At 46.7% G+C, this 27,724-nt stretch overlaps 1 protein-coding gene across 1 annotated transcript; it reads left to right on the top strand.

Annotated features, from left to right (window-relative positions):
• The first annotated feature begins 173 nt into the window (after window positions 1–173).
• LOC144599809 (organic cation/carnitine transporter 2-like) lies at window positions 174–26,737 on the top strand. Its single transcript, XM_078411055.1, has 10 exons — window positions 174–560; window positions 6,082–6,185; window positions 7,594–7,748; window positions 9,231–9,402; window positions 10,278–10,404; window positions 14,134–14,231; window positions 15,524–15,738; window positions 16,955–17,137; window positions 20,097–20,232; window positions 25,857–26,737. The coding sequence occupies exons 1-10, from the start codon at window positions 174–176 to the stop codon at window positions 25,909–25,911; spliced, it is 1,632 nt and encodes a 543-aa protein (XP_078267181.1). The 3' UTR covers window positions 25,912–26,737.
• The last annotated feature ends 987 nt before the right edge of the window (window positions 26,738–27,724 follow it).

The following is a 27,724-nucleotide window of genomic DNA, read 5'->3' as shown; positions in this document are numbered from 1 at the left end:
GTTACTGTTTACCACGGATGCGGTTTCCAGAACCTGGTGATACTTCGTGCAAAGGGAATAGGCAATCCGTGTTTTGCAACAATCCTGCTCTACAACTTCAGGTCCACCCACAGTGTTGAAGCGCTCCAGGCTTCTGAAACCGAGGTTCAGTCAGCGCCGCGTCTGCAACTAACATGCGGGATTACGACGAAATAACAGCCTTCCTGGGGGAATGGGGACCGGCTCAGAAACTCATCTTCCTGCTCTTGACTGTCAGCATTATTCCCAACGGGTTTGCCCCATTAAGCATCACCTTTTTCGGGGATACCCCAGAGCATCGCTGCTTGATTCCCGGGAATCTCAACCTCAGCCAAGCCTGGATGAACAGAACCATCCCACTGGTGCCAGGAACACAAGACCAGTACAGACAATGCAGTCGCTACCGCTTGGATGTGATCAGGAACCTCTCGGAGGTGTTTCCAGACCCAGATCTCCTCAACGTGTCCGGGATCGAAGAGGAGCCGTGTTTGGATGGATGGGAGTACAGTCAGGACCAGTACACCTCCACCATCGTCTCCGAGGTTTGTTTCAGACTTCCAACCTGAAACGTCCCCTGTCCGTGTTCTCCGTGGAAGCTGCCTGACCCCCTGAGTTACTCCAGCACTTTGTGTGCACTTTGTTTACTGAGTTACTCCTGTACTTTCTATTCTGGAGGATCTCAGCAGGCCAGGCAGCATCTGGGGACGGGAATGGACAGGCGACGTTTGGTGTGGGGACCTTGTGGGGAGAGAGCTGGCAGAAGGAGGTGAGGGGAAGGAGTGGGACAAGAATGGAGAGCACAAAGTGCTGGAGTAACTCAGGTGCGGAGACTGGTGAGGTCAAATGAACAGATTGTGATTAGTTCGGACGTCAGGGTTTATGGGGAGAAGGCAGGAGAATGGGTTTAAGAGAGAAAGATAGATCAGCCATAATTGAATGGGGAGTGACTTGATGGGCCGAATGGCCTAATTCTGCTCCTATCACTTATGGACATGACCAGAGGAACACCATCCCCGTTTGGTCTGGGGAGGGAAGGGTCGGGGGCTGAATTGCAGGAAATGGAGGAGACACAGGTAAGGGCTCCTTCCACACCTGCCGGGTAGGTGGGCGAGGGGGGGAAGGGGAACCACTTTTCCTGAAGGAAGGGGACCTCAGATGTCTTGGAATGTCAAGTCCCATCTCAGGGGCAGATGCAGCAGAGATGGACGAACCTCTGGATTCCTAGTAAGGGGCAGGTTGGGAAGAAGTGCGCAGCGGTGTAGGATAGTGTTAATGTGCGTGATCGCTGGGCGGCGCGGACCCGGTGGGCCGAAGGGCCTGTTTCTGCGCTGTATCTCTAAATCTAAAAAGTATAAAAGTGTCGATAAAAGGTAGATGTGGGTGGCTGTGGATGTGCAGCAGAAGTGCTTGGATAGTCTGTCTCCTGAGATGGAGACAGATGAAAAAAGGAGAGACGTGGTGGACATATGGTATTCGAGGGCAGGGGGGACATTGAAGGTGATGTCGATAAAATGAACATCATGAACAAACAGACTTAAGAACAGTTTTTACCCCAGGGCCATACGAGAACTGAACACTACCTTTGCACTAGGCAACACCGTTAAAAAATCTTGTACTTAATATAATTGTATTTAATTGTATTTATGTATTTATTTGTTTTTGCATTTATTGCATATATGTTTGTACGCACCGTCAGGATTGGCTATTTTTTAATTTCGTTGTACTCGTTGCAATGACAATAAATGAATATTATTATTATTATTATTATTATTATTATTATGGATTCAGGAGACAAACCTAATGCACTTCTGCTGCGGATCCACTACCAGCCACATCTACCTTGACTACACTTCTTCCCAACCTGCCTCTTACTAGGAATCCAGAGGAAATGAGTTGGGGAATAATGCACGTGTAGGAATATGTGTCTGAAGAAGTGTTTCTACCTGAAATGTCACCTGTTCCTTTTCTCCAGCGATGCTCCCAGATCCGCTGAGTTACTCGCGCTTTTTGTGTCTTTCTGGGATATAACACAAATCCAACTCCGATTTTCCGGTAACTGGTGGTCCAGCTCCCCCTGTAATCCGAAAAATATCTAACAACCCCCCCCCCCCCCCCAGCCCCCCAGAAGTCTCCTCAAAAACGTGGCGCCCAGGCCGGGTGAGGCAGCTGATCTCATCCTCATCGGATTTCCGCGGCCGATCGGCGGGTCGATTCTGCCCCGTGCGGCCGGGGCTCTGGAACTCCGGGCCGGCAGGGGCCGGCAGATCCATTCCCATTGCCGACTTCCGCGGCCGACTTTGCGGGCCGGTATCTTGGCCCCCTGAAGCTGTGATCTCTGTAGGTCCGGCACGGTAAGGCTCTCGAATCAAGGGTGCCGGAAAATCGGTGGTGAACCGTTACCCGGGTACGATTGGAACAAAGAGCATTCATCATAACCAAGGAGAAGGCAGGCAGAGCCGGGGCCGATATGGATAACCATGGTTTCACTTCGATTTAAAGAAAGCGAGAGGAATCAACAGAAATGTTGTTGAGGGCGAGGTTAGACTCTGTAGATGGAGGAGTGTGTTAGTTCTGGGGAACTGGTGGCCATCGATCTGGGAAGAAATGGAAAGCCCTGAGGTCTTCCCGTTGGAGATGTCGTTCCATCTTCCTGATGGAGCTTAACATCTGCAGTTGGAAAGTTACTAGAGGGTATTCTGTGGGTTATACTTACAGGCATTTAGACAAACAAGGGCTGGTTAGGGATAGTCAGCATAGTTTTGTAGGTGGGAGGTCGCACAATTGTTTTGAAGATGTAACCAAAAACATCAATAGAAGCATAGAAACAAAGAAACATAGAAAGTAGGTGCAGGAGTGGGCTATCCAGCCCATCGAGCAAGCACCGCCATTCAACATGCTCATGGATGATCATCCAAGATCAGTACCCTGTTCCTGCTTTTTCCCCATATCCCTTGATTCTGTTAGCCCTAAGAGCTTTAACACATCCAGTGAATTGGCCACCACTGCCTTCTGTGGCAGAGAATTCCACAGATTCATAAATCTCCGGGTGAAAACGTTTTTCCTCATCTCAGTATTAAATGGCCTACCCCTTTTTCTTAAACTGTGTCCCCTGCTTCTGAATTCCCCTAACATGGGGGAACATTTTTCCTGCATCTGTACCTGCATGTTTACTTTCAATGACTGATGTACAAGGGCACCCAGATCTTGTTGAACCTCCCCTTTTTCTAATCTGACACCATTCAGATAATTATCTGCCCTTCTTGTTCTTGCCACCAAAGTGGATAACCTAACATTTATCCACATTATATTGCATTTGCCATGCACCTGCCCACTCACCCAACCTATCCCAATCACCCTGCAGCCTCATGGCATGCTCCTCGCAGCTCACACTGCCATTCAGTTTTGTGTCATCCGCAAACATGGAGATGTTACATTTAATTCCTTTGTCTAAATCATTAATATATTTTGTAAATAACTAGGGTCCCAGCACTGAGCCTAGCGGCACTTACTAATCTCTGCCATCCTGAAAAGGACCCGTTAATTTTTACTCTTTGCTTCCTGTCTGCCAACCAGTTCTCAATCCATGTCAATACCCTACCCCCAATACCATGGGCTCTAATTTGTAACGTCTGCCAGATGGAAGTAGTTCAAACAGATGGTGATGTGGGTGTGTGGAGTCTTTAGATGCTGGTGGCTTTCCTGTGGCAGCGTGTCTTGTAAATTAGATGTCCTCCAGGGCTGGCAGCTGTCCCAATGATCCTCTGCGCTCTGCAGACGACATCTTTAATAATCGACTCGAGCATTTTCCCCACTACTGATGTCAGGCTAATTGGTCTATAATTCCCCGTTTTCTCTCTCCCTCCTTTCTTAAAAAATGGGGTTATATTAGCTACCCTCCAGTCCAGAGGAACTGATCAAGTCTATAGCACATTGGAAAATGATCACCAATGTATCCACCGAAGGTATTTATTTCACAAAATGCTGGAGTAACTCAGCAGGTCAGGCAGCATCACATGAGAGAAGGAATGGGTGACGTTTTGTGTCGAGACCATTCCTCAGACTGACGAAGTGTCTCCACCTGAAACGTCACCCATTCCTTCTCTCCTGAGATGCTGCCTGACCTGCTGAGTTACTCCAGCATTTTGTGAAATAAATACCTTCAATTTGTACCAGCATCTGCAGTTATTTTCTTACACTACCAATGTATCCACGATTTCTAGGGCCACCTCCTTGAATACTCTGGGATGCAGACCATCAGGCCCTCGGGATTTATCTTCCTTCTGTCCCAACAGTTTACGCAACATAATTTCCTGATAATAAGGGCAGAGCTGCAGATGTATACATGGAGTAAAGCATTCAACAACGTTCCTCATGGTAGGCTGCTCTGGAAGGTTAGATTGCATGGGATCCAAGGAGAGATAGCTGAATAGATAGAAAATTGGCTTTGTGGAAGGAAGCAAAGGGTGATGGTGGAAGTTTGCTTCTCGGACTGGAGGACTGTGACTAGTGGTGTGCCTCAGGGTTTGGTGCTGGGTCTGTTACTGTTTGTCATCTGTATCAATGATTTGGATGAGTACATACATGACAAAATTAGCAAGTTTGCTGATGATACAAGATACTGAAGATGGTTTTGAAAATTGCAGCAGGATCTTGATCAATTGGCCAAGTGGGCTGAGGAATGGTTGATGGAATTTAATGCAGAAAAATGTGAGGTGTTGCATTTTGGGAAGTCTAACATGGGCAGGACCTACACAGTGAATTGTAGGGCTCTGGGGAGTGTTGTAGAGCAGAGGGATCTAGGAGTGCAGGTGCATAGCTCCCTGAAAGTGGAGTTGCAGGTAGTTTGGGTGGTTAAAAAGCTATTTGGCACATAGGTCTTCATCAGCCAGGGTATTGAGAATAGACGGTGTGAGGTCATGTTGCAGTTCCATAAGACGTTGGTGAGGCCGTGAGAGGAATAGATCGGGTAGATGCACAGAGTCTCTTGCCCAGTGAAGGTGAATCGAGGATCAGAGGACATAGGTTTAAGGTGAAGGGGAAAAGATTTAATAGGAATCTGAGGGGTACCTTTTTCACACAAAGGGTGGTGGATGTATGGAACAAGCTTTCAGAAGAGGTAGTTGAGGCAGGGACTATCCCAACTTTTGTGCATCTATGTTTGGGGGGATATGGACCAAATGCTGGCAGGTGGGACTAGAGTACCTGGGAAATGTTGGCTGGTGTGGACAAGTTGGGCCAAAGGGCCTGTTTCCACACTGTATCACTCTGTGACTCCATGACTCTACGTAAAGAGAAAGATATCCATGGTAAAGATTGTAAAAAGAATTGTTTAAGCAGTCAAATATTGCTCGGGTCAGCCCGCCACGGACTTTTCACCGTCCGGTGCGGCCTGAAATAGGCTGCGGGATTTTCCCTGCCCGGCGGGGGCTTCAACGTCGGGAGCCCCAACCGCCCCGACGTGCAGCGGCAGCGACAGCGGCGGCATCTTCGCCCGCCCCGGATCGCGGGGCTTGGGTCGGCCCGCTGCGGACCTTTCACCGTCCGGCGCTGCTTGGAACTTGGTAACTACAACAGCCTGACCGCGGGAGAAGACAGCAGGGGAAGAAAAAAGACATTCTGGCCTTCCATCACAGTGAGGAGGTGACTGGAGGAGACTCACTGTGATGGATGTTTCTTTTTGTTTGATTGTGTGTGTTATTGCTTATTTTTATTGCTCTTATTATTGGACTGTGGGTAATCTTTCATTTCACTGCACATTTATGTGTATGTGACAAATAAACTTGACTTGACTTGACTTGACTATAATAAGAGCATATATTTGAATATGTCAAAGAACTGCAGATGCAGGTTTAAATTGAAGATAGAAACAAAATGCTGGAGTAACTCAGCATGGGTGATGATTCGGGTGAAGACCCTTCATCAGACAGATTTTAGCAGTCTGAGGAAGGGTCTCGACCTGAAACATCACCCATTCCTTCTCTCCAGATATGCTGCCTGTTCCGCTGAGTTGCTCCAGCATTTTATGCATATATTTGGATAATTGGATTTCTTTTTGTATTTCAGTGGGACTTGGTGTGTGACGATAATTGGAAAGGACCATTTACTACATCACTGTACTTCTTCGGAGTGCTGATAGGTTCTGGTGGTTCTGGGGTAATATCAGACAGGTGAGCTTTCTCCTTTTTATTCACAGGGAGAGATATATTCATCATAAATCTTCTCCATCACTTTTGTACCCCAAGGCAAGACATAGGCTCGTAGCAGTTAGATGCTTTGGTGTCATCGAGTCAGAGAGTCATAGTCATACAGCATGGAAACAGGCCCTTGCATCCAACTTGCCCACTCCGACCAACACATCCCATCTTCACTAATCCCACCTGCCTGTGTTTGGCCCATCTATATATTAAAACATGTTTGTTCGCTTGTTTCTGAACCACAGCCAAAACAGAGTTTTGGTTAGATAGAGCTCTAGGGGCTAGTGGAACCAATGGATATGGGGAGAAGGCAGGCACGGGTTACTGATTGTGGATGAACAACCATGATCACAATGAATGGCGGTGCTGGCTCAAAGGGCGGAATGGCCTCCACCTGCACCTATTTTCTATGTTTCTAGTACACGATAGCGTGACAATTTTAGGTGCACCTTACTCACAATCGTCCCATGGTCCGATAGAAGAAGTTTCATTGAAATAAGTGTTATATTTGTTAAGTTATTCACATTTTGAAGTTAAAAAAAAGTGCAGTTGGGGCTCCATTGATCTGGTACTTAAGTAAGATGGCTGTCTCATCCGCTCGTGCACAGAACAATGCGTCCGCGCCTGCGCAGTTGGGGCCCGTTGAGCAGGGCTTGGACGCCTGTCTCGTGGGGACAGGAGAGCCAGGCCTGGTGCCGGGGAAAGCAGCCGGAACCTGGGCCTGGGCCTAGACGTGTCAGGTAACCACAAGCCTGAGGTGGGCCAAGGGGAAAGGCGGCAGCAGCGGCGGTGAGGCCGGGTGTTGGTGGAGGCAGAGGCCTAGGCCTGCCGCCGGTCCTGTCTTCGGCTTCCCGTCCCCCCTCCTCTCCCCAGCCGGCTCAGTGCCTTCCCCACGCCGCCCAGAGTCCAGCGGCTCAGCAACAGTGGGAGAGCCACCGCCATCTACCACTGAACATCCGCGCACCGGACTGGGCAGGGCTCGCCGCCCCCCCACTGATTGCTCCCGGGAAGGGGGGAGGGAGGTGGTGAGGGGGAGGGAGGCAGAGGAGGGGGAGGGAGGGGTGGAGGAAGAGTGAGGGAGGCAGAGGGAGGGGGGAGGGAGAGGATGGAGGATGGGAGGGAGGGGGTGGAGGGAGTGGGGGAGGGGAGAGGGGGAGGAGGGAGTGGGGGAGAGGGTGCTGCACCAATGTCGGAGAGGCAACCCTGGAGGTGGGGAGGGAGGGAGGGAAGGGGGGAGGGAGGGGGGAGGAAGGGGGAGGGGCTGGGGGAGGGAGGGGGAGAGGGGCGAGGAGGTGGGGGCAGAGTGGAGGGGGAGTGGGGGAGGAGAGGGTGCTGTCCCCCCCCCCCTGTATATAATTGAAAGTTTCATTCTGTTTTCCAGGTTTGGGAGGAAGATTGTTTTGTTTGGAACTATGGGGTTACAGATTTTATTCAATCTTCTTATCATATTGTCACCCACCTGGGAAATATTCTGCCTGATTAATTTCTGCAGGGGCGTTGGTGAGATTTCAAACTATGTGACTGCGTTTGTGCTTGGTAAGTTTCATTCATGGAAGTTTCATTCATGCCATTTCTTAGCCCTTTTTCTACATTTAGTTATTCAGTTGTGATTGCGATCAGATCTCAGAGAAAACCCACGCGGTCACGGGGTGAACGTACAAACTCCGTACAGACAGCACCCGTAGTCGGGATCGAATCCGCATCTTCGACGTTGCAAGCGCTGTAAGGCAGCAACTCTAACGCTGCGCCACCGGGCTACCCCATTATGTATGGCAAATTGATTGATTAGTAGGACTGGCTGTTACACAAAGTTTTGCACTAAAATTGACTTGCATGGTGTTGTTCTTGGAGATGACCACTAGGTGGTGTTGCTACCATTCAGACACATCAGTTGTGTACCTCAACGTCACTGGGTGTTTCAGCCTTTTATCACAAGACACCCGTAGTTGAGGTAGGCCCACCGCAGGGTGATCAGACTTGGGTGTGTCTCTTATGGTTAGCATCTAGAGGCAAGATGTCACGTGGCAGCCCAGACAGCATCTCTTCTTTTCAGCCACAGCCAGTGACTGCTCCGTTCAGCGGCATTGGCAAGTTCTTTGATTGCCCTCCTTTGGGCCGTGGAGAAAATGAATTCCACTGTAATTTGGTACACGTGATAAACAACGTACCATTGAACCGTTATCAAAGAGGCTAAATGTTGTCACAGACATTCAAAAGCCCTGACACACGATTAAAAATTTAACTTTGGTCCCTATTATGTGCTGCTTCCTATTACATCTCGGTGCTGTTCGATAAGTGGCCTCATTAGGGTGAAATTCTTCAAGCTTCACATGGCTTGGTTTATGGTAAGCAGATAATTTAATGTTGGTTATTTTTAGTCCAAGGTTTCAAGGTCAGTTTATTGTCACATGTACCAATTAAGGTACAGTGAAATTTGAGTTACCATACAGCCATACTAAGTGAAAAGCAACAAGACACACAGCCACATAAAAGTTAACATAAACATCCATCCCTGTGGATTCCACATTCCACAATAAAGATCCATCCTCTTCCTCTTTGTTCTCCCGTGGTCGGGGCAGTCAAACCATCCGCAGTCGGGGCGATCAAAGCCCCCGCAGCCGATGATCGAAACTCTCGCGTCGGGGCAGTTGAAACTCTCTCCGTGGCATGGAGCTCCCCAGTCCACAGATCCCGCGGTTAGAGCTTCAACCCCTGCAAAGGGATCGCAAGCTCCGCGATGTTAAAGTCCCGCAGAATCCCGTGGCTTGGAGCGCCGGGTCGGTCTACAGGAAAGGCCACCAACTCCACGATGTTAGGCCGCAGTGCGGACGGAGATACGATAGGGAAAGAAATCACATCTCCATCGAGGTAAGAGATTGAAAGAAAATTTCCCCCAACCCCCCCTCCCCCCCACATAAAACAAACCAAGGAACACTTGGTTGAATATAAAAGTTCTAGAGTGACAGTGAAAGAAAATGAACTCACGAATCACTGAACCTTGTTCTACTCTTCTTGCAGGATCTGAACTTCTACAGAAACCCATTCGGGTTACATTCTCCACACTTGGAATTGGCTTTTTTCATTCCGTGGGTTACATGATGCTGCCTATTGTTGCCTATTTCATGAGAGGATGGAGAATGTTGATATTGACCCTGAGCCTGATCAGTTTGCTGTACATTCCTTTGTGGTGGTATGTCGACCCTTCAACCTTCAACCCATTTAATCAGTAGGTAATGACCTTACAATGCTGGTGTCACTGGGATTCATTCAGACCAAGATAACCAAAATATGTCCACCATTTGCCCATCAACCCCCCCCCCCCCCCCCCTCAACTGTATCAGTGTGAAGAAACGTCTTGGCCCGAAAAGTTGCTCATTCCTTCTCCCTGGAGACGCTGTCTATCCTGCTGAGTTACTCCAGCATTATGTGTCCATCTCTGGTGTAAACCAGCATCTACAGTTCCTTCCTACACATTTCAACCTATTACCTGCCAGTCAATTGTCTGTCCACTGTGTTGGAGATGGAGAAATCAAGATAGGGGAGAGAGGTGTCAGAGATGGTGCTTTGGTGCTGTGAGGCGACATTAGCTACTCTCCTGCGTTCCGGGACCTCGCCTGCGGCTACAGAAGATGCAAAGATCGTTGTCAAGGCTCCTGCAATCTCCTCTTTCAATAACCTGGGATATGTCCCATCAGGGCGGCACAGTGGTGTAGCAGTAGAGTTGCTAGACAGTAGAGTGGTCTAGCATCAGAGCCAGAGACCTGGATTCGATCCTGACTATGAGAGCTGTCTGTACGGAGTTTGTAATTTCTCCCCGTGACCGCGTGGGTTTTCTCTGGGTTTTCCAGTTACTTCCCACACTCCTAAAACATCCAGGATTCATGCAATCTCCACGCAGACAGCACCCGAGGTCAGGACCATACCCGGGTCTCTGGCACTGTGAGGCAGCAGCTCTACCAGTTGCACCACTGTGCCACTCTTATTGTTAAGAATATAGTGGTGGTAATTTCGCAAGTCCTTTGATGCTTCAATAATCCTGTTACAGAATACCTTGTTTAATTCTAGGTTTATTCCTGAATCTCCACGCTGGCTACTGTCCAAGGGAAGGGTAAAGGAAGCTGAATCAATAATTCGATTCATGGCAAAGAAAAATGGCATCACTCCACCAGCAGTACTTTTCACTGACGTTGAGGTATTGGGGCAAGACCATTTATTTCATTGTTGTGCGGTTGTTCTGCTCTTTAATACAGAGTTCAGTTATTTTCATATCTATTCTATTCAGAAGGTGATTACTCCTTCATATTGAGCCTTCTCTACCTTTCAGTCTGAAGAAGGGTTCTGACCCAAAACGTCCCATGTTCCTTTTCTACAGACATGCTGTCTGACCTGCTGAGTTACTCCAGTGTTTTGTGTCTCTTTGGTATAAACCAGCATCTGCTGTTCCTCCCTAGACAACTCCTTAATATTGTTTGGTCTGGCAAGCCAGTCCCTCTCCCATTGCTTTTTGTTATCCACGGAGGATAAATCTTCACCAAGCTACTCGATCATTAAAAAATTAATAATGTAAACCTGACCACCCAAAAATGAATGGACATACACTTTCGACAAGACTTCACTGCAAAAAAATTAGGCATGAATATCCTGACAAATATGTATCTGCACTATAACAATTGCACAAATAGGGCGGCACGATTACGCAGCGGTAGAGTTGCTGCCTTCCAGCACCAGAGACCCGGGTGTGATCCTGACTAAGGGTGCTGTCTGTACTGTGATTGTACGTTCTCACCGTCCTCTGCGTGGGTTTTCTCCGGGAGCTCTGGTTTCCTCCCACACTCCAAAGACATACAGGTTTGTAGATTGATTGGCTTGGTAAAATTGTAAATGATCCCTTGTGTCGGATAGCGTTGTGTGTGGGGCAGACTGGTCAGCACAGACTTGTTGGGCCGAAAAGCTTGTTTGCCACGCTGTGTCTCTACACTAAACGAAAATAAAGGAGGTCAACATGACCTGTGTGTCGTAACTTCTCACTGGATAAAATTATTTTTGATTTTTTATCAGCAGTAATTTGGAGATAAGATCACATTTGCTTCGTTCCATTATAAGACAGGTTCAGGTTTATTATTGTCACGTGTATGGATGTGCAGTGAAATGCTTTGTTTTACCTGCTATCCAATCAAGTCAGATAATGCTGTGCATAAACACAACCAAACCAAACTCAAGCACAATAGGTGGAGCAAAGATACAGAATGCAGAATGTAGTTCTCAGCATTATAGATATACATTACATAGGATCACTCTCAGATCATCAGCAAGATTGTTTCACTAATTCTCTCTCCGATCCTTGCCATTTTCCCATGGGCTTTATCTTATAAACATTTAATAGTGGGAAAACAGCTCTATTGCTTGTCATATTGAGAAAGGAAAAATATAGAGCTTTTGTGTTAGACTTTAGACTTTCGAAATACTGTGCGGAAGCAGGCCCTTTGGCCCACCGAGACAGCACTGACCAGCAATCACACTAGCACCTTCCTACAAATTAAAGATGACAATTAACCTACATACCTTTACATCTTTGGAGTGTGGGTGGAGGGGAAGGGAGAGGGTGCTGCACCAAAGCAGGAGAGGGTTGGGCCCAACGGGTCCACAGTCTAGTTTGAATTTAAATATGGGAGAATATTAAGCACATGGTATTGGGAGGTAGGGTATTGACATGGACAGAAAATTGGTTGGCAGACAAGAAGCAAAGAGTAGGAATAAACTGGATAGACTAGGCTTATACTCGCTGGAATTTAGAAGACTAAGGTGGGATCTTATAGAAACATATAAAATTCTTAAGGGGTTGGAGAGGCTAGATGCGGGAAGATTGTTCCCGATGTTGGGGAAGTCCAGAACTAGGGGTCACAGCTTAAGGATAAGGGGGAAGTCTTTTAGGACCGAGATGAGAAAACATTTCTTCACACAGAGAGTGGTGAGTCTGTGCAATTCTCTGCCACAGAAGGTAGTTGAGGCCAGTTCATTGGCTATATTTAAGAGGGAGTTAGATGTGGCCCTTGTGGCTAAAGGGATCAGGGGGTTATGGAGAGAAGGCAGGTACGGGATACTGAGCTGGATGATCAGCCATGATCATATTGAATGGCGGTGCAGCTCGAAGGGCCGAATGGCCTACTCCTGCACCTATTTTCTATGTTTCTATGTTTCTAAATGGGTCCTTTTCAGAATGGCAGGCAGTGGCGAGTGGAGTGCCGCAAGGCTCGGTGCTGGGGCCGCAACTATTTACCATATATATTAATGATTTGGATGATGGAATTAGAAGTAACACTAGCAAGTTTGCAGACGACCCAAAGCTGGGTGGTAGTGTGAACTGCGAAGAGGATGTTAGGAGGTTCCAGGATGACTTGGACAGGTTGAGTGAGTGGGCAGATGCATGGCAAATGCAGTGTAATATAGATCAATGTGAGGTTATCCTCTTTGGTGGCAAAAATAAGGAGGCAGATTATTATCTCAATGGTGTCAGATTAGGTAAAGGGGAAGTGCAACGAGACCTTCGTGTCCTTGTGCACCAGTCACTGAAAGTAAGTGTGCAGGTACAGCAGGCAGTGAAGAAAGCTAATGGCATGTTGGCCTTCATAACGAGAGGATTTGCGTACAGAAGCAAAGAAGTCCTTCTGTAGTTGTATGGGGCCATGGTGAGACCATATGGAGTATTGTGTGTAGTTTTGGTCTCCTAATTTGAGGAAGGACGTCTTTGCTATTGAGGCAGTGCAGTGTAGGTTCACGAGGTTAATCCCTGGGATGAAGGGACTGTCGTATGAGGAAAGATTGGAAAGGCTTATATTCACTAGAGTTTAGAAGGATGAGAGGGGATCTTATAGAGACCTATAAAATCATAAAAGGTATGTAGGTTAATTGGCTGGGTAAATGTAAAAATTGTCCCTAGTGGGTGTAGGATAGTGTTGATGTGCGGGGATCGCTGGGCGGCACGGACTTGGTGGGCCGAAAAGGCCTGTTTCCGGCTGTATATATATGATATGATATGATATGAAAAGGACTGGAGAAGCTAGATGCAGGATAAATGTTCCCAATGTTGGGGGCGTCCAGAATCAGGGAACACAGTCTAAGAATAAAGGGGAGACCATTTAAAACTGAGGTCAGAAGATTTTTTTCACCCAGGGGGGTGTGAAATTGTGGAATTCTTACCACAGAAAGCAGTGGAGGCCAATTCACTGGATGAATTTAAAAGAGAGTTAGATGGAGCTCTAGGGGCTGGTGGAATCAAGGGATATGGGGAGAAGGCAGGCACAGGTTACTGATTGTAGATGATCAGCCATGATCACAATGAATGGCGGTGCTGGCTCGAAGGGCCAAATGGTCTCCTTCTGCACCTATTTTCTATGTTTGTATGTTTCTATATTTTTATAAAGCCACAAATTTCATTGGCTTGAAATTCAAATTCCAGTAGGCGGCATTTGGTAGCAGTTTGGGGGAAGAGGAATGATATTGAGATTTAGGAGGAGGTGCTAAAGTTTTTAAGGCATCTTTGCAATGTTTGTGCAGCATTGCTCAATCCTCTGTATACAAGCTGTACAAAGGAGGACCTGGCGTGGGATAGTTTGTAACTTTGTCGCCGCCCTTCATGTGGCGTCTATTTGCATACCTTGGGTGTGTAAAACAAAGAATATCACTGTGACTTGTCACATGTGACAATAAAGTATCATTCATTCACTCATTCATTCACTCATTTATTCATTCATTCACTCATTTATTCATTCATTTATTCATTCATTCACAAGCTCACAGAACAAACCGTGAATAATCATTTTCTGGAGCATCCCATGCCCAATATGAATCAGGAGATGTGGATAATAATACTGACACTTTCCATTGAGCCGATGCAATGTTGAACCTTCTGTTTTTCTTCCAGCTTGAACATATACAAACTAAACACAAATCTGTTCCAGTTACTCAATTGATAAAATCTCGCAATATCCTAGTCATCACAGTCATTAACATACTCGTGTGGTAAGTATGAGATTCAAGAAGAATATTCAGACGTGTTTGTTAAAAATATCTGTGAGGATTATGTACTTTTAACGGCACAGTAGAGCAGTGATAGAAATGCTGCCTTTGTTTGTAGGTTAATTGGCTTCTGTAAAATTGTAAATAGTCCCTAATATGTAGGATGCAAAGCTGGTATAACAGAATTAGTGTACGGGTGATCGTTTGTCGACAAGGACTTCGTTTATTTTAGAAATACAGCATGGAAACAGGCCCTTCTGCCCACCAAATCCATGCTGACGTTCAGACTAGTTCTATATTATCCATTTTCTCAACCACTCCCCACTTACGAGAGGCCAATTAACCTACAAACCATAATCTGTGCGGGAATGTTTGTTTGTGATGTATATAAATAACCAGGACATAAATGTAGATGGGTTGGTGAGTAATTTTACCAATTACACCAAAATTGGAGAAGTTGCAGACAGTGAGGAAGGATGTCAGAAGATATAATGGATACAGATCAACTGCAGAAATTGGAAGAGAAATGGTAGTTGGAGTTTAGCCAGAGAGACTGCAAGGTGTTGCATTTTGTAAGGTTGAAGGTAAGGCAAAAATATAGTTCATTACAAGACCCGAACAACATGAATGTACAGAGGGATCCCGGAGTCCAAGTTCATAGCTCAGTGAAGATGGCAGCACGTGGACAGGGTGGTAAAGATGGCAGATGGTATGCTTGCCTTCATTGTGAGGGACTTTGAGTGTAAGAGACAGGAAGTCATGATACAGCTCTATAGGACTTTGGTTGGGCCGCATTTGGAGTATTGCGTACAGTTCTGGTCGCCCCATTACAGGAAACGTGGAGGCTTTGGAAAGGGTGCAGAGGAGGTTTACCAGAATGCTGCCTGGATTCAGCTGGAGGGAGAGGTTGGATAGACTTGAATTGTTTCGTCTGGAACGTTGGAGGTTAAGGGGAGACTTGATGGAAGTATATAAAATTATGAGAGGTATAGAGAGGTATAACTCAGTGGGTCAGACAGCATCGCTGGAGAGAGGGAGTAGGTGAAGTTTCGGGTCGAGACCGTTCTTCAGACTGAGAGCCAGGGGAAGAGGAAACGATAGATATAGATGGTTATGCAGAGAGATATCGAACCATTTATATGCAAAAAAGTAACAATGATAAAGGAAACATTGTTGGCTGTGGGCTAGGTGAAAATGAGTTACAGACAATGAGACTACAAGACAACAAAAAATGGCTGGGAGAACATTAAAAGCAAAAGTGTTTTACAATAAGTATTTTGCCTTTTATTTGACAGGATGATTATAGCAATGGAATACTATGTTCTTTCTCTGAACGTCCCCAATCTCCATGGCAGCGACTATCTAAATTGTTTCCTCTTTGGTGCCACTGAGATTCCGGCGAATATCATAGCGTGGTTTCTCCTCCGGAAATGTCCACGCAGGCTCAGCCATTCATGCATTCTTGTTCTAAGTGGGGGTGTTCTGCTCCTCATGAACCTCATACCATCAAGTAAGTTTTACACTGCTTCTACAGTGATCCAAGTGTGACAATCGTGAACAAGCCTTTAGACTTCAGACTGCACTTTACATTAGAGATACAGCGTGGAAACGAGTCCTACGGCCCACCGAGCCCGTGCCGACCAGCGATCACCCCGTGCATTAACATTATTGTACTCTACTCCAACATCACCATTTATTACATTAACTATAATCTCCCTAAACTCCTCTATGTTATTCCCTTATGTATCAATACACTATATATGGCTCGATTGTAATCATGTATTTGTCTTTCCGCTGACTGGCTAGCACGCAATAAAAGCTTTTCACTGCATCGAGTAACAATAAACTAATCTAAACTGAACTGAACTGGGGAAAACTAAGCTATCATCATAATCATAATCATCATACTTTATTAGCCAAGTATGTCTTGCAACATACTAGGAATTTTATTTGCCATACAATCATGTCAGTGAAAAGAAACAGAACACACAAAATACATTTTAACATGAACATCAACCACAGTGACTCCTCTGCATTCTTCACTGTGATGGAAGGCGGAAAAAAAAGTTCAATCTCTTCCCTTCTTTGTTCTCCCGCGGTCAGTGGCCTTGAGCCTTCCATTGACGGGACGATCATGGATCCCGTAGCCAGCGGTCGGGCCTTCCTCGTCGAGGTGATCAAGCTCCCGCATCGGGGGGAATCTCAGCTCTCCCGCCCCGGGCGATCAGACCCTGGGTTGGGGCAGGTCGAACGTCGTGCGGCTTTTGGAGCTTCCCGGCATCGGTCTCTACTTGAGACTGCGAGCTCCACGATGTTGAAGTCCGCAGGTCACAGTTGGATCGTCGATCCCAGGCAAGGGATCGCAGGCTCTGATGGTAAGGCCACGATCCCGCGGTGGGGCTCAAAGTCAGTCCCGAGCAAGGGTTCTAGCTCCACGATGTTAGGTCGCAGAGCGACCGGAGATACGATCCGGAAAACAATCGCAGCTCCGGCAAGGTAAGAGATTGAAAAATAGTTTCCCCTGACCCCCTCCCCCACCCCCCACATAAAACAAACCAAAGAACATTAACACGTACTTTTGAAACACACTTAAAATAACAAAATTTTAAAAAACGATACAGACAGAATGTCGGCGAGGCTGCCATTGCTGCGCCACCACTGGTCCAATGTGTTACGGTTGTGACAGATCCACACAGCATTAATACAGCTCTTCCTGCTTTTTCTAGATCATTCAATACTTCCTACAGTGCTGGTGTTATTTGGAAAACTGGGAAGCTCATGTGTTTTTGCCATGATATTTGTCTACACCTCCGAAGTGTATCCAACCCCAATTAGAAACACAGGTCTTGGAGTGAGTTCAATGGCTTCCAGAATTGGCAGCATTATTTCTCCTTACATTGTTTTACTTGGTAAGGCAACAATGACACCTCTTGATTTTTAGTTTTTTTAATATAGAGATACAGCACGGAAACAGGCCCTTCAGCCCATTGAGTCCGCACTGACCAGCGCTCCCCATACACTAACACTATCCTATACACACCAGGGAGAATTTATAATTTTACCTAAGCCAATTAACCTTTATGTCTTTGGTGTGTGGGAGCAATTCAAAGATCTCCGAGAGAACCCACGCAGGTCACGGCGAGAACGTGTAAACTCTACACAGGTAGCATCCGTAATCAGGATCTAACCTGGGTCTCTGGCGCTGTGAGGCAGCAACTCTATCGCTACACCACCGTGCCACCCTATTCTTGTTGAATATAAGGATTTTTGACACTATTCCAACATAGGTCACAGGTAGAAAGAAAGCTGATTTCTCTAACTTCACGTATGCCTTGCTTGCCCTCTCTCTCCGTCCCTCCCCCATCCTTGTTCCCTGGCTAGTTCCACTGTCCTGATTAATTTTATTGATTGTATGTTGCTAAATAGTCAAAGGAGTCTCCTTTGACTCCTCCCACTTCCTCCAAACCAAAGGCGTAGCTATGGGCACTCGCATGGGCCCTAGCTACGCCTGCCTCTTTGTCGGGTACATCGAACAATCCCTGTTCCGGGCGTACACTGGCCCCATCCCCGAACTCTACCTCCGCTACATCGACGACTGAATTGGTGCTACCTCTTGTACCCATGCAGAACTCACTGACTTCATACACTTCACTTCCAATTTCCATCCTGCCCTTAAATATACCTGGACTATCTCCGACATCTCCCTCCCGTTTATGGACCTCACCATCTCCATCACAGGAGACAGACTAGTGACGGACATTTACTATAAACCCACTGACTCGCACAGCTATCTGGACTACACTTCTTCCCACCCGGTCCCCTGCAAAAAGTCTATCCCCTACTCCCAATTCCTCCGTCTACGCCGCATCTGCGCCCGGGATAAGGTGTTTCACACTAGGGCGTCAGAGATGTCCTCATTCTTCAGGAAATGGGGCTTCCCCTCTTCCATTATAGATGAGGCTCTCACTAGGGTCTCTTCTACATCCCGAAGCTCCGCTCTTGCTCCCCCTCCCCCCACTCGCAACAAGGACAGAATCCCCCTCGTTCTCACCTTCCACCCCACCAGCCAGCGGATCCAACAAATCATCCGCCAACATTTCCGTCACCTACAACGAGACCCCACCACTGGCCATATCTTCCCATCCCCTCCCCTCTCTGCGTTCCGCAGAGACCGTTCCCTCCGTAACTCCCTGGTCCACTCGTCCCTTCCTACCCAAACCACCCCATCCCCGGGCACTTTCCCCTGCAACCGCAGGAGATGCAACACCTGTCCCTTTACCTCCCCCCTCAACTCCATCCAAGGACCCAAACAGTCTTTCCAGATGAGACAAAGGTTCACCTGCACCTCCTCCAATGTCATCTATTACATCCGCTGCTCTAGATGTCAACTCATTTACATCGGCGAAACCAAGCGCAGGCTCGTCGATCACTTCGCTCAACACCTGCGCTCGGTCCGCATTGACCAAACTGATCTCCCGGTGGCCGAGCACTTCAACTCCCCCTCCCATTCCCAGACTGACCTTTCTGTCATGGGCCTCCTCCAGTGCCATAGTGAGGCCCACCGGAAATTGGAGGAACAGCATCTCATATTTCGCCTGGGCAGCTTGCAGCTCAGTGGTATGAACATCGACTTCTCCAACTTTAGATAGTTCCTCTGTCCCTCTCTTCTCCTCCTCCTTCCCAGATCTCCCTCTATCTTCCTGTCTCCACCTATATCCTTCCTTTGTCCCGCCCCCCTGACATCAGTCTGAAGAAGGGTCTCGACCCGAAACGTCACCCATTCCTTCTCTCCCGAGATGCTGCCTGACCTGCTGAGTTACTCCACCATTTTGTGAATAATTATTGATTGTATGCCTCTTTTCACCTTCCCCTCAGCTAGAAATGAAGATTTAATGAGTTAACAAATTAGGTCTTGATTACAGAATGAAATGATTATCCACAAGTCTAACTTAGTTGACAGTAGATCCAATTTTCTGTTACAACGATGGGTGCCCGCTATAATATCATCAATGAAGTTCTGGAAACTTGGGTGTCGTCACTGCTGCATTCCATGTCTCTACTTTTAGGCTTTGTCTGCAGTTCCCTGTCACCACATTAGCACAATCCACATCCCTATTTACTAGTTATTAGCCCTCACTAATCTTTCCCCCCCCTGCGTCAGACAGTCTCAAGTATTGTCTCCATCATTTATTGTCTCAGTCATCTGTTGTCTTAATCGTGTATTGTCTTTCTGATGATTGGTTCACACACAACAAAAGCTTTTCACTGTACCTCGATACATGTGACAGTAAACTAAACTCAAACTCAAAAAATGTTTCCCATCTCCTCACCAAGAAGACATATCACAGTAACCAGATCAGGAACAATGAAAATAACCCATACCTGATATTGGAAATGACTTGTGTACGGTATGATTATCAACTTCTCTAATTTCAAGTAACCTTTGCTTTCCCTCTCTCTCCATCCCTCTACCTTCACAGTTCTCCGACCAGTCTGACTGTCCCCAGATTACATTTTATCTCACCTTCTCCGAGGTAACAATGATCTATTCTACATGTTCCTTGATTTACTTCTCTTTTGATGTCTCATTTTCACATCTTAACCTTCCTTACCTCTGTCTCCCTCTCCCCTGACTCTCAGTGTGAAGAATGTCCTCGACCTGAAACGCCACCCATTCATTCTATCCAGAGATGCTGCCTATCCCACTGAGTTATTCCAGCATTTTGTGTCTCTCTTGGAAATGACTTGAATATACATTTTGTGAAGTGCATTTGATTTCACATTGATCTCTGTTGTATGAAATACTTTGGCTTTTTATATTAATTTGTTGATTTTTCACGTAGATAAATGTATGCTTCCTTTTCACAGGTATTTATCAAGCGAACCTGCCGTTTATTGTGATGGGGGTGTTGATGGTGTTCTCAGCAATTGTGGTCTTGTTTCTGCCAGAAACGTTCAATATTCCTCTTCCAGATACCATTGACCAAATGCAAAAAGTTAAATGGTAAGTCAATGTGGTCTTTTTCATTCCCTCCCTTTCTTAAAAATAACTTTTGCCCCAAATGACAGTAGCTTTAGTATAGATCATAAGATCATGTGATGGGGGTAGAGTTAGGCCATTCGGCCCATCAAGTCTACTCCGCCATTCAATCCTGGCTGATCCTAACCCCATTCTCCTGCCTTCTCCCCATAACCTCTGACACCTGTACTAATCATGAATCTATCCACCTCTGCCTTAAATATATCAACTGACGGCCTCCACAGCCTTCTGTTGCAAATAATTCCACAGATTCACCACCCTCTGACTAAAGAAATTCCTCCTCCTCATCTCCTTCCTAAAAGAATGTCCTTTGATTCTGAGGCTATAACCTCCAAACCTAGACTCTCCCGCTACTGGAAACATCCTCTCCACATCCACTCTATCCACGCCTTTCACTATTCAATACATTTCAATGAGGTCCCTCTCATTTTTCTAAAGTCCAGCGAGTTCAGCCCCGGTGCTGTCAAACCCTCATCATATGTTAACCTACTCATTCCTGGGATCATTCTTGTAAACCTCCTCTGGACCCTCTCCAGAGCCAGCACATCCTTCCTCATATATTGTGCCCAAAATTGCTCACAGTATTCCAAATGCGGCCTGACCAGCACCTTATAGAGCCTCAGCATTACATCCCTGTTTTTGTATTTAAGCCCACTTGAAATAAATGCTAGCGTTTGCTTTCTTTACTACTGATTTGACTTTCAGATTAACGTTTTGGGAATCCTGCACCAGCACTCCCAAGTCCCTTTGCGCCTATGACTCCACACTTTGCTGCACTCTATGCCATCTGCCACTTCTCTACCCACTCTCCCAACCTATCCATGTCCTTCTGCAGAGTCCCTGCTTTCTCTGCAATACCTACCACCACCTATTTTCGTATCATCCGCAAACTTGGCCACAAAGCCTTCAATCCCCTCATCCAAATCATTAATATAAAACATGAAGAGCAATGGCCACAGCACTGAGCCCTGCAGAACTCCACTAGTCACTGGCAGATGGTTCTCTGTGGATTGTCACCTTGTTGTTGTGGAGAAGCTTGTTTGGTCCCGAGATCCTGAGAGCGATGCCGTCTGGAGCTATGCTCCTGGTAGGGTCACCCATGGCGGTAAGGTCGAGGGGGAGGTCCCTGGCAATGAGCAATCCAACCAAGACCTCAATGTTGGAACAGGTGGAGGATGATGGCTGACTTTAGTGGAGTGACCAAACGGCTGGGAAGGCAGATGAAGGCTGCAGCAGAAAAGGATCCATAGAAACATAGAAACATAGAAAATAGGTGCAGGAATAGGCCATTCGGCCCTTCGAGGTCGTCTTGGACTCCATGCCACTGGATCCTGACCCAGATCCGTCAAGGATCATGTAGTGGCTGTCTGTTAACCAGTCTCCCCACGTTAAACAAAGTCAGGCACAGGCGTCCTCCGGAGAGGACAGTCGTACTCGCTTCGAGTGACTGCCGATGATGATGACTGGAAGACAACCAAAAAACCCCCCCTTTGCCTTCTGCCATCCAACCAACCTGATATCCATGCCACTATCTTCCCTTTGATACCATGGGCTCTCGTCTTCCTTAGCAGCCTCCCATGTGGCACTTTGTGTAGGAAAATAACGGCAGATGCCGGTACAAATCGAAGGTATCACAAAATGCTGGAGTAACTCGGCAGGTCAGGCAGCATCTCTGGAGAGAAGGAATGGGTGACGTTTCGGGTCGGGACCCTTCTTCAGACTGATGTCGGGGGGGTGGGACAAAAAGGATATAGGTGGAGACAGGAAGACCGTGGGAGAACTGGGAAGGGGGAGGGGAAGATAGGGACAGAGGAACTATCTAAAGTTAGAGAAGTCAATGTTCATACCGCTGGGCTCTAAGCTGTCCAATTGAAATATGAGGTGCTGTTCCTCCAATTTGCGGTGGGCCTCACTATGACACTGGAGGAGGGGAGTGGGAGGGGGAGTTGAAGTGCTCAGCCACCGGGAGATCAGGTTGGTTAAGGCGGACTGAGCGAAGGTGTTGAGCGAAACGATCGCTGAGCCTGCGTTTGGTCTCGCCGATGTAGAAAAGTTGACATCTGGAACACCGGATACAATAGATGAGGTTGGAGGAGGTGCAGGTGAACCTCTGCCTCACCTGGAAAGACTGTTTGGGTCCTTGGATGGAGTCAAGGGGGGAGATAAAGGGACAGGTGTTGCTCTGGAGAGAAGGAATGGGTGACATTTCGGGTCGAGACCCTTCTTCAGACAGCGCTTCCCGTCTTCCATTATAGATGAGGATCTCACTAGGGCCTCCTCTATATCCCGCAGCTCCACTCTTGCTCCCCTTCCCCCCATTCGTAACAAGGACAGAATCCCCCTTGTCCTCACCTTCCACCCCATCAGCCAGCGTATCCAACAAATTAACCTCCAACATTTCCGTCACCTCAAACAGGATCCCACTAATGGCCACATCTTCCCATCTCCTCCCCTTTCGGTGTTCCGCAGAAACTGTTACTTCCGTAACTTCCTGGTCCACTCGTCCCTTCCCACCCAAACCACCCCATCCCCGGGCACTTTCCCCTGCGACCGCAGGAGATGCAACACCTGTCCCTTTACCTCCCCCCATGACTCCATCCAAGGACCCATGCAGTCTTTCCAGGTGAGGCAGAGGTACACCTGCACCTCCTCCAACCTCATCTATTGTATCCACTGTTCCAGATGTCAACTTCTCTACATCGGCGAGACCAAACACAGGCTTGGCGATTGTTTAGCTCAACACCTTCGTTCAGTCCGCCTTAACCAACCTGATCTCCTGGTGGCTAAACTCCCCCTCCTAATCTCAGTCTGACCTTTCTGTCATGGGCCTCCTCCAGTGTCGTAGTGAGGCCCACCGTAAATTGGAGGAACAGCACCACATATTTCGCTTGGGCAGCTTACAGCCCAGCGGTATGAACATTGACTTCTCTAACTTTAGATATTTCCTCTGTCCCTCTCTTCCCCTCCCCCTTCCCAGTTCTCCCACTGTCTTCCTGTCTCCACCTATATCCTTTCTTTGTCCCGCCCCCCCCCTCTGACATCTGTGTGAAGAAGGGTCTCGACCTGAAATGTCACCCATTCCTTCTCTCCAGAGATGCTGCCTGACCTGCTGTTACTCCAGCATTTTGTGATACCTCCCATGTGGCACCTTATCAAAGGCTTTCTGAAAATCTGGGTATACAACTTCTACTGACTCTCCTTTGTCTGTCCTGCTATTTACTTCTTCAAAGAATTCCAGCAAATGTGTCAGGTAAGACCTCCCCTTCACAAAGCCATGCTGACTTTGGCCTAATTTGTCTTGAACTTCTAAGTACTCTGTAATCTCATCCTTTATAATGGACTCTAAAATCTCACCAACCACCAAAGCCAGACTAACCGGCCTATAGTTACCACTATTCTGCTTTGCTCCCTTCTTGTGCAGCATGGTAATATTGGCAATTTTCTCATCATCTGGAACAACTCCTGACTCCAGTGATTCTTGAAATATCACTATCAATCCCTCCACAATCTCTAAAGTCACCTCTTTCAGAACTCCAGGGTGCAGGCTATCTGGTCCAGGTGACTTATCCATCTTCAGTCCTTTCAGTTTCCCAAGCATCTTCTCATTAGTAACAGCCACTCCACTAACTTCCACCCCCTGACTCTCTTGAATTTCAGGCCCGTTGCTGGTGTCTTCCACTGTGAGGTTTGATGCAAAAAAGTTACTCCTCTGCTCTTTCTTTATCCCCATTATCAGTTCTCCTGCATTATTTTCCAGCAGGCCAACATCATAAGTGAAGAAAATCTTGCTGTCCCCTTTTATATTATTAGCTAGCTTACCATCGTATTCAATCATTTGACCCCGTATTGCCTTTATAGCTGCCTTCTGTTGTTCATTAAAAGCTTCCCAATCCTCTGGTTTCCCACTAATCTTTGCAATGTTATATGTCTTCTTTTTTAGTCCTTGACTTTTCTTGTCAGCCACGGTCGCCTCTTTCTCTCCCGAGAATCTTTCTTCCTCTTTGAAATGAAAAGGTCTGCATCTACTGAAATTTCCCCAGAAATTCCTGCCATTGCTGTTCCACCGTCATCCCTGCTTGGGTCCCTTTCCAGACAACTTTGGCCAGCTCCTCCCTCATGCCTCTGTAGTCCCCTTTGTTCAGCTGAAATACCGGCATATCCGATTTCACCTTCTCCCTCTCGAATTGCAGGTTAAAACGTATCATGTTGTGGTCGCTACCTCCTTGTGGTTCCTTTACCTTGAGTTCCTTTATTAAATCCGGTTCATTATACTAAATCCAGAATTGCCTTTTCCCTGGAGAGCTCCACTACAAGCTGCTCTAAGAAACCATCTCGGAAGCACTCTACAAATTCCCTTTCTTGTTGTCCAGTACCAACCTGATTTTCCCAGTCTACCTGCATATTGAAATCTGCCATGACCACCGTAGCATTGCCTTTCTTACATGTCAATTGTATCTCCTGATCTAACTTGTATCCTATATCCTGGCTACTGTTTGGGGTCCTGTAAATAACTCCCATGAGGGTCTTTTTACCCTTATAATTTCTCAGCTCTGTCCACAATGACTCTACATCCTCTGATCCTATGTCACCCCTCGCTATGGACTGAATTTGATTCCTTACCAACAGTGCTACCCCATCCCCTCTGTCTGTCTTTTTGAAAGGATGTATAACCTTAAAGATTCAGCTCCCAGCTCCGATCCTCTTGCAGCCGCATCTCTGTCATTCCCCCAACATCATACCCACCAATTTCTAACTGTGCCACAAGCTCATCCGCTTTATTTCTTATACTGCGCGCATTCATATACATTCATATACAGCACCTTTAATTTGGTATGCTAGAAAGGTGTAGTTTATTTATGGGAGGACTGAATTCCAAGTTGGCATACTGGAATAGTTCCACTTGCCTGCATTTGGCCCATAGTCCTCAAACCCCTTCCTATCCTATCTGTAATGTATCCACTTACATCTGTTTTGAATGTTATAGCAGATGAGGCAGGTACTATCGCAAAATTTAAGAAACATTTTGACAGCGACATGGATAGTCTGAAGAAGGGTCTCAACCGAAAACTTCACCTATCCCTTTTCTCCAGAGATGCTGCCTGACCCGCTGAATTACTCTAGATTTTTGTGTCTGTCTTTGGAACATGGTTAGGATGGACTGAGAGGGATATGGGGCAAATGCAGGCAGGTTGATGGCACATGTTGGGCGGTGTGGGCAAGTTGAGCTGAAGAGCCTGTTTCCATGTTGTATGGCACTATGACTATGACTATAACTATACAACATAGAAAACATAGAAACCGGAGCGGCTCATTATTTGCTTGTTTATCTTTATTTAGTTATTTGATTGTATAATTCTCTCAAGTAATGCACGGGACGGTTCGGTAAAAACTTGCGTGCAGGGACCCCACATACTTGCAATCTGTGTCACAACAATACATTGTTGCAAACACACAGCCCATGATAAACTCTGGAACTGAACTTTGAATTAAACGCACCTGGCTTGAAATAAATGATACATTTGGACAGTGTTACAAGAAAGGTTTTCAGTATATATCGATGGTTCATAACTTATTTTGTTCAAATACAGGTGCAAAGGTTCTCACTCTGATTCAACTCGAACCAGAGAAGAGGAAATACTTTGAGGACAGATCTTCACCAGCAGCCAATGGACTGAGCAGTTCATTACCTTTTGGTTCAGACTCCAACTCATCAGGAGTAGCAACGCCAGGTGCAACTTCTTCTGTTAAGATACAAAATGAAACTGAAATACCCGGTGATCACAGTAAAATGCTCAGATCTTCTGCGCGGAATAGGATTAGATGATTCTTCCAAAGTTTCACGAAACCAAATTACTAGACCTTTTCTCCAGAACATTATGAAAAAAAAGACATGAACTTTTTATATCTTTCTTACATCCTATTACTTTATATTCCTTGGATATTTTCCACTTTGTAGAGCAATTTATTAAATGCTATGAACCAACCATTTGACATCTACCCATTGTGCAGTCAATGCTTTCTGTGATCTATTAGTTTCTGTTCCATTCCTCCTCTTTTGGTTCAAACTCCTCTTCTGCTTTAAAGTCTGAAACAAGCCATTATATTAGGCGCCTAACATGTGCCTATCAAAAAGCCTCTTAAATCCCACTTTCCTCTCTGCCTCTTTCCCCTCAGCAGTGCATTCCAGGCACCTCCACACTCTGTGTAAAATAAAACTTGCCCCGCACATTTCCTTAAAAGTTTGCCTCTCTCATCTTGAGGCTATACCCTCTACTCTTTGGAATTATCAAGCATTAGGGGACATTACCCTTGGTTTAGTTTAAAAATACCGCGCCGAAACAGGCCTTCAGCCCATCTAGTCTGCACCGACCAGCGCTGACCCCATACACGAGCACAATCGTACACACTAGGGATAGTTTACTATTTTTACTGAAGCCAGTGAACCTGTGTTTGTAATGTGGGAGGAAACTGGAGCTTCCAGAGAAAACCCACGCGGTCACGGGGAGAATATATAACCTCCGTACAGACAGCAACCGTAGTCCGGATCGAATCTGGGTCTCTGGTGCTGTGAGGCAGCAACTCTACCACTGCACCACCATGCTGCCACACCAAAGCCAAGAGAGGCAGCAGAGAGCGCAGGGGTCTCCTGTGGCTATCCCCCCCCCCTCAAACTAGTTGACTGTTTTGGATACTGCCAGGAGTGATGACCTCTCAGGGCAAATTGCAGCAGCTGGAACACTGGCCCCACCACTGCCTCTGTAAGGGGTTTCTGCGCCGAGCTTTCGCCCGACCTAAGGTCCCCGTGCCTTGCTCTGATCCCTTGACCAGGCCGCGCACACTGGTTCCCCGTGAGTGGTTCGACCCACTCACCCCCTACGGTTCTAGACACTGGACTTAGATGCAGGAGCGTTTATAGTGCAGAAAAATTCAACCAGACCAGATTTGAAGACCAGGGTTTAAATGGAAAAGGCTTTTATTGAGCGCTTGGGACTATTGTCCATGAATACTTATACACAGTTCTATTAGACATATGCACAACTACACGAATACTTAGACACAGTTCTACTAGACGTATGCACACTTACACGAACACTTTTGACGCAGTTCTAAAAGACATATGCATAACTACACGAATACTTAGACACAGTTCTATTAGACATATTCTTGACTGTAAGATGGGGAACGTACGACACATCGCAAAATTGACCAACACATATTCATTTACACACCCACGTTTATTCAAACCACCCTCCCCTCTACACTAAACTATGTCCAGGATGTGCAGGATCGGGGTACATGCTCACCATGGGGCTATTACTGGGGTTACTGGCTGTTCGTGCTGCTTCCCCGCTGCTTTCCGTGAGGGTCGTGCTTGTCCCCTGAGTTTCTTCCTTCCGTTTCTTGCGTTCCTGGCCAGTCGTTGCGAGCGTTGCTGTCCCTGTTGCGAGCGTTCCTG

Source organism: Rhinoraja longicauda, chromosome 14 (genome assembly GCF_053455715.1).
Source record: "Rhinoraja longicauda isolate Sanriku21f chromosome 14, sRhiLon1.1, whole genome shotgun sequence".
NCBI lineage: Eukaryota > Metazoa > Chordata > Chondrichthyes > Rajiformes > Arhynchobatidae > Rhinoraja > Rhinoraja longicauda.
Note: the sequence above shows the minus strand (reverse complement) of the source record. Positions and strands in the feature narration are given on the sequence as shown.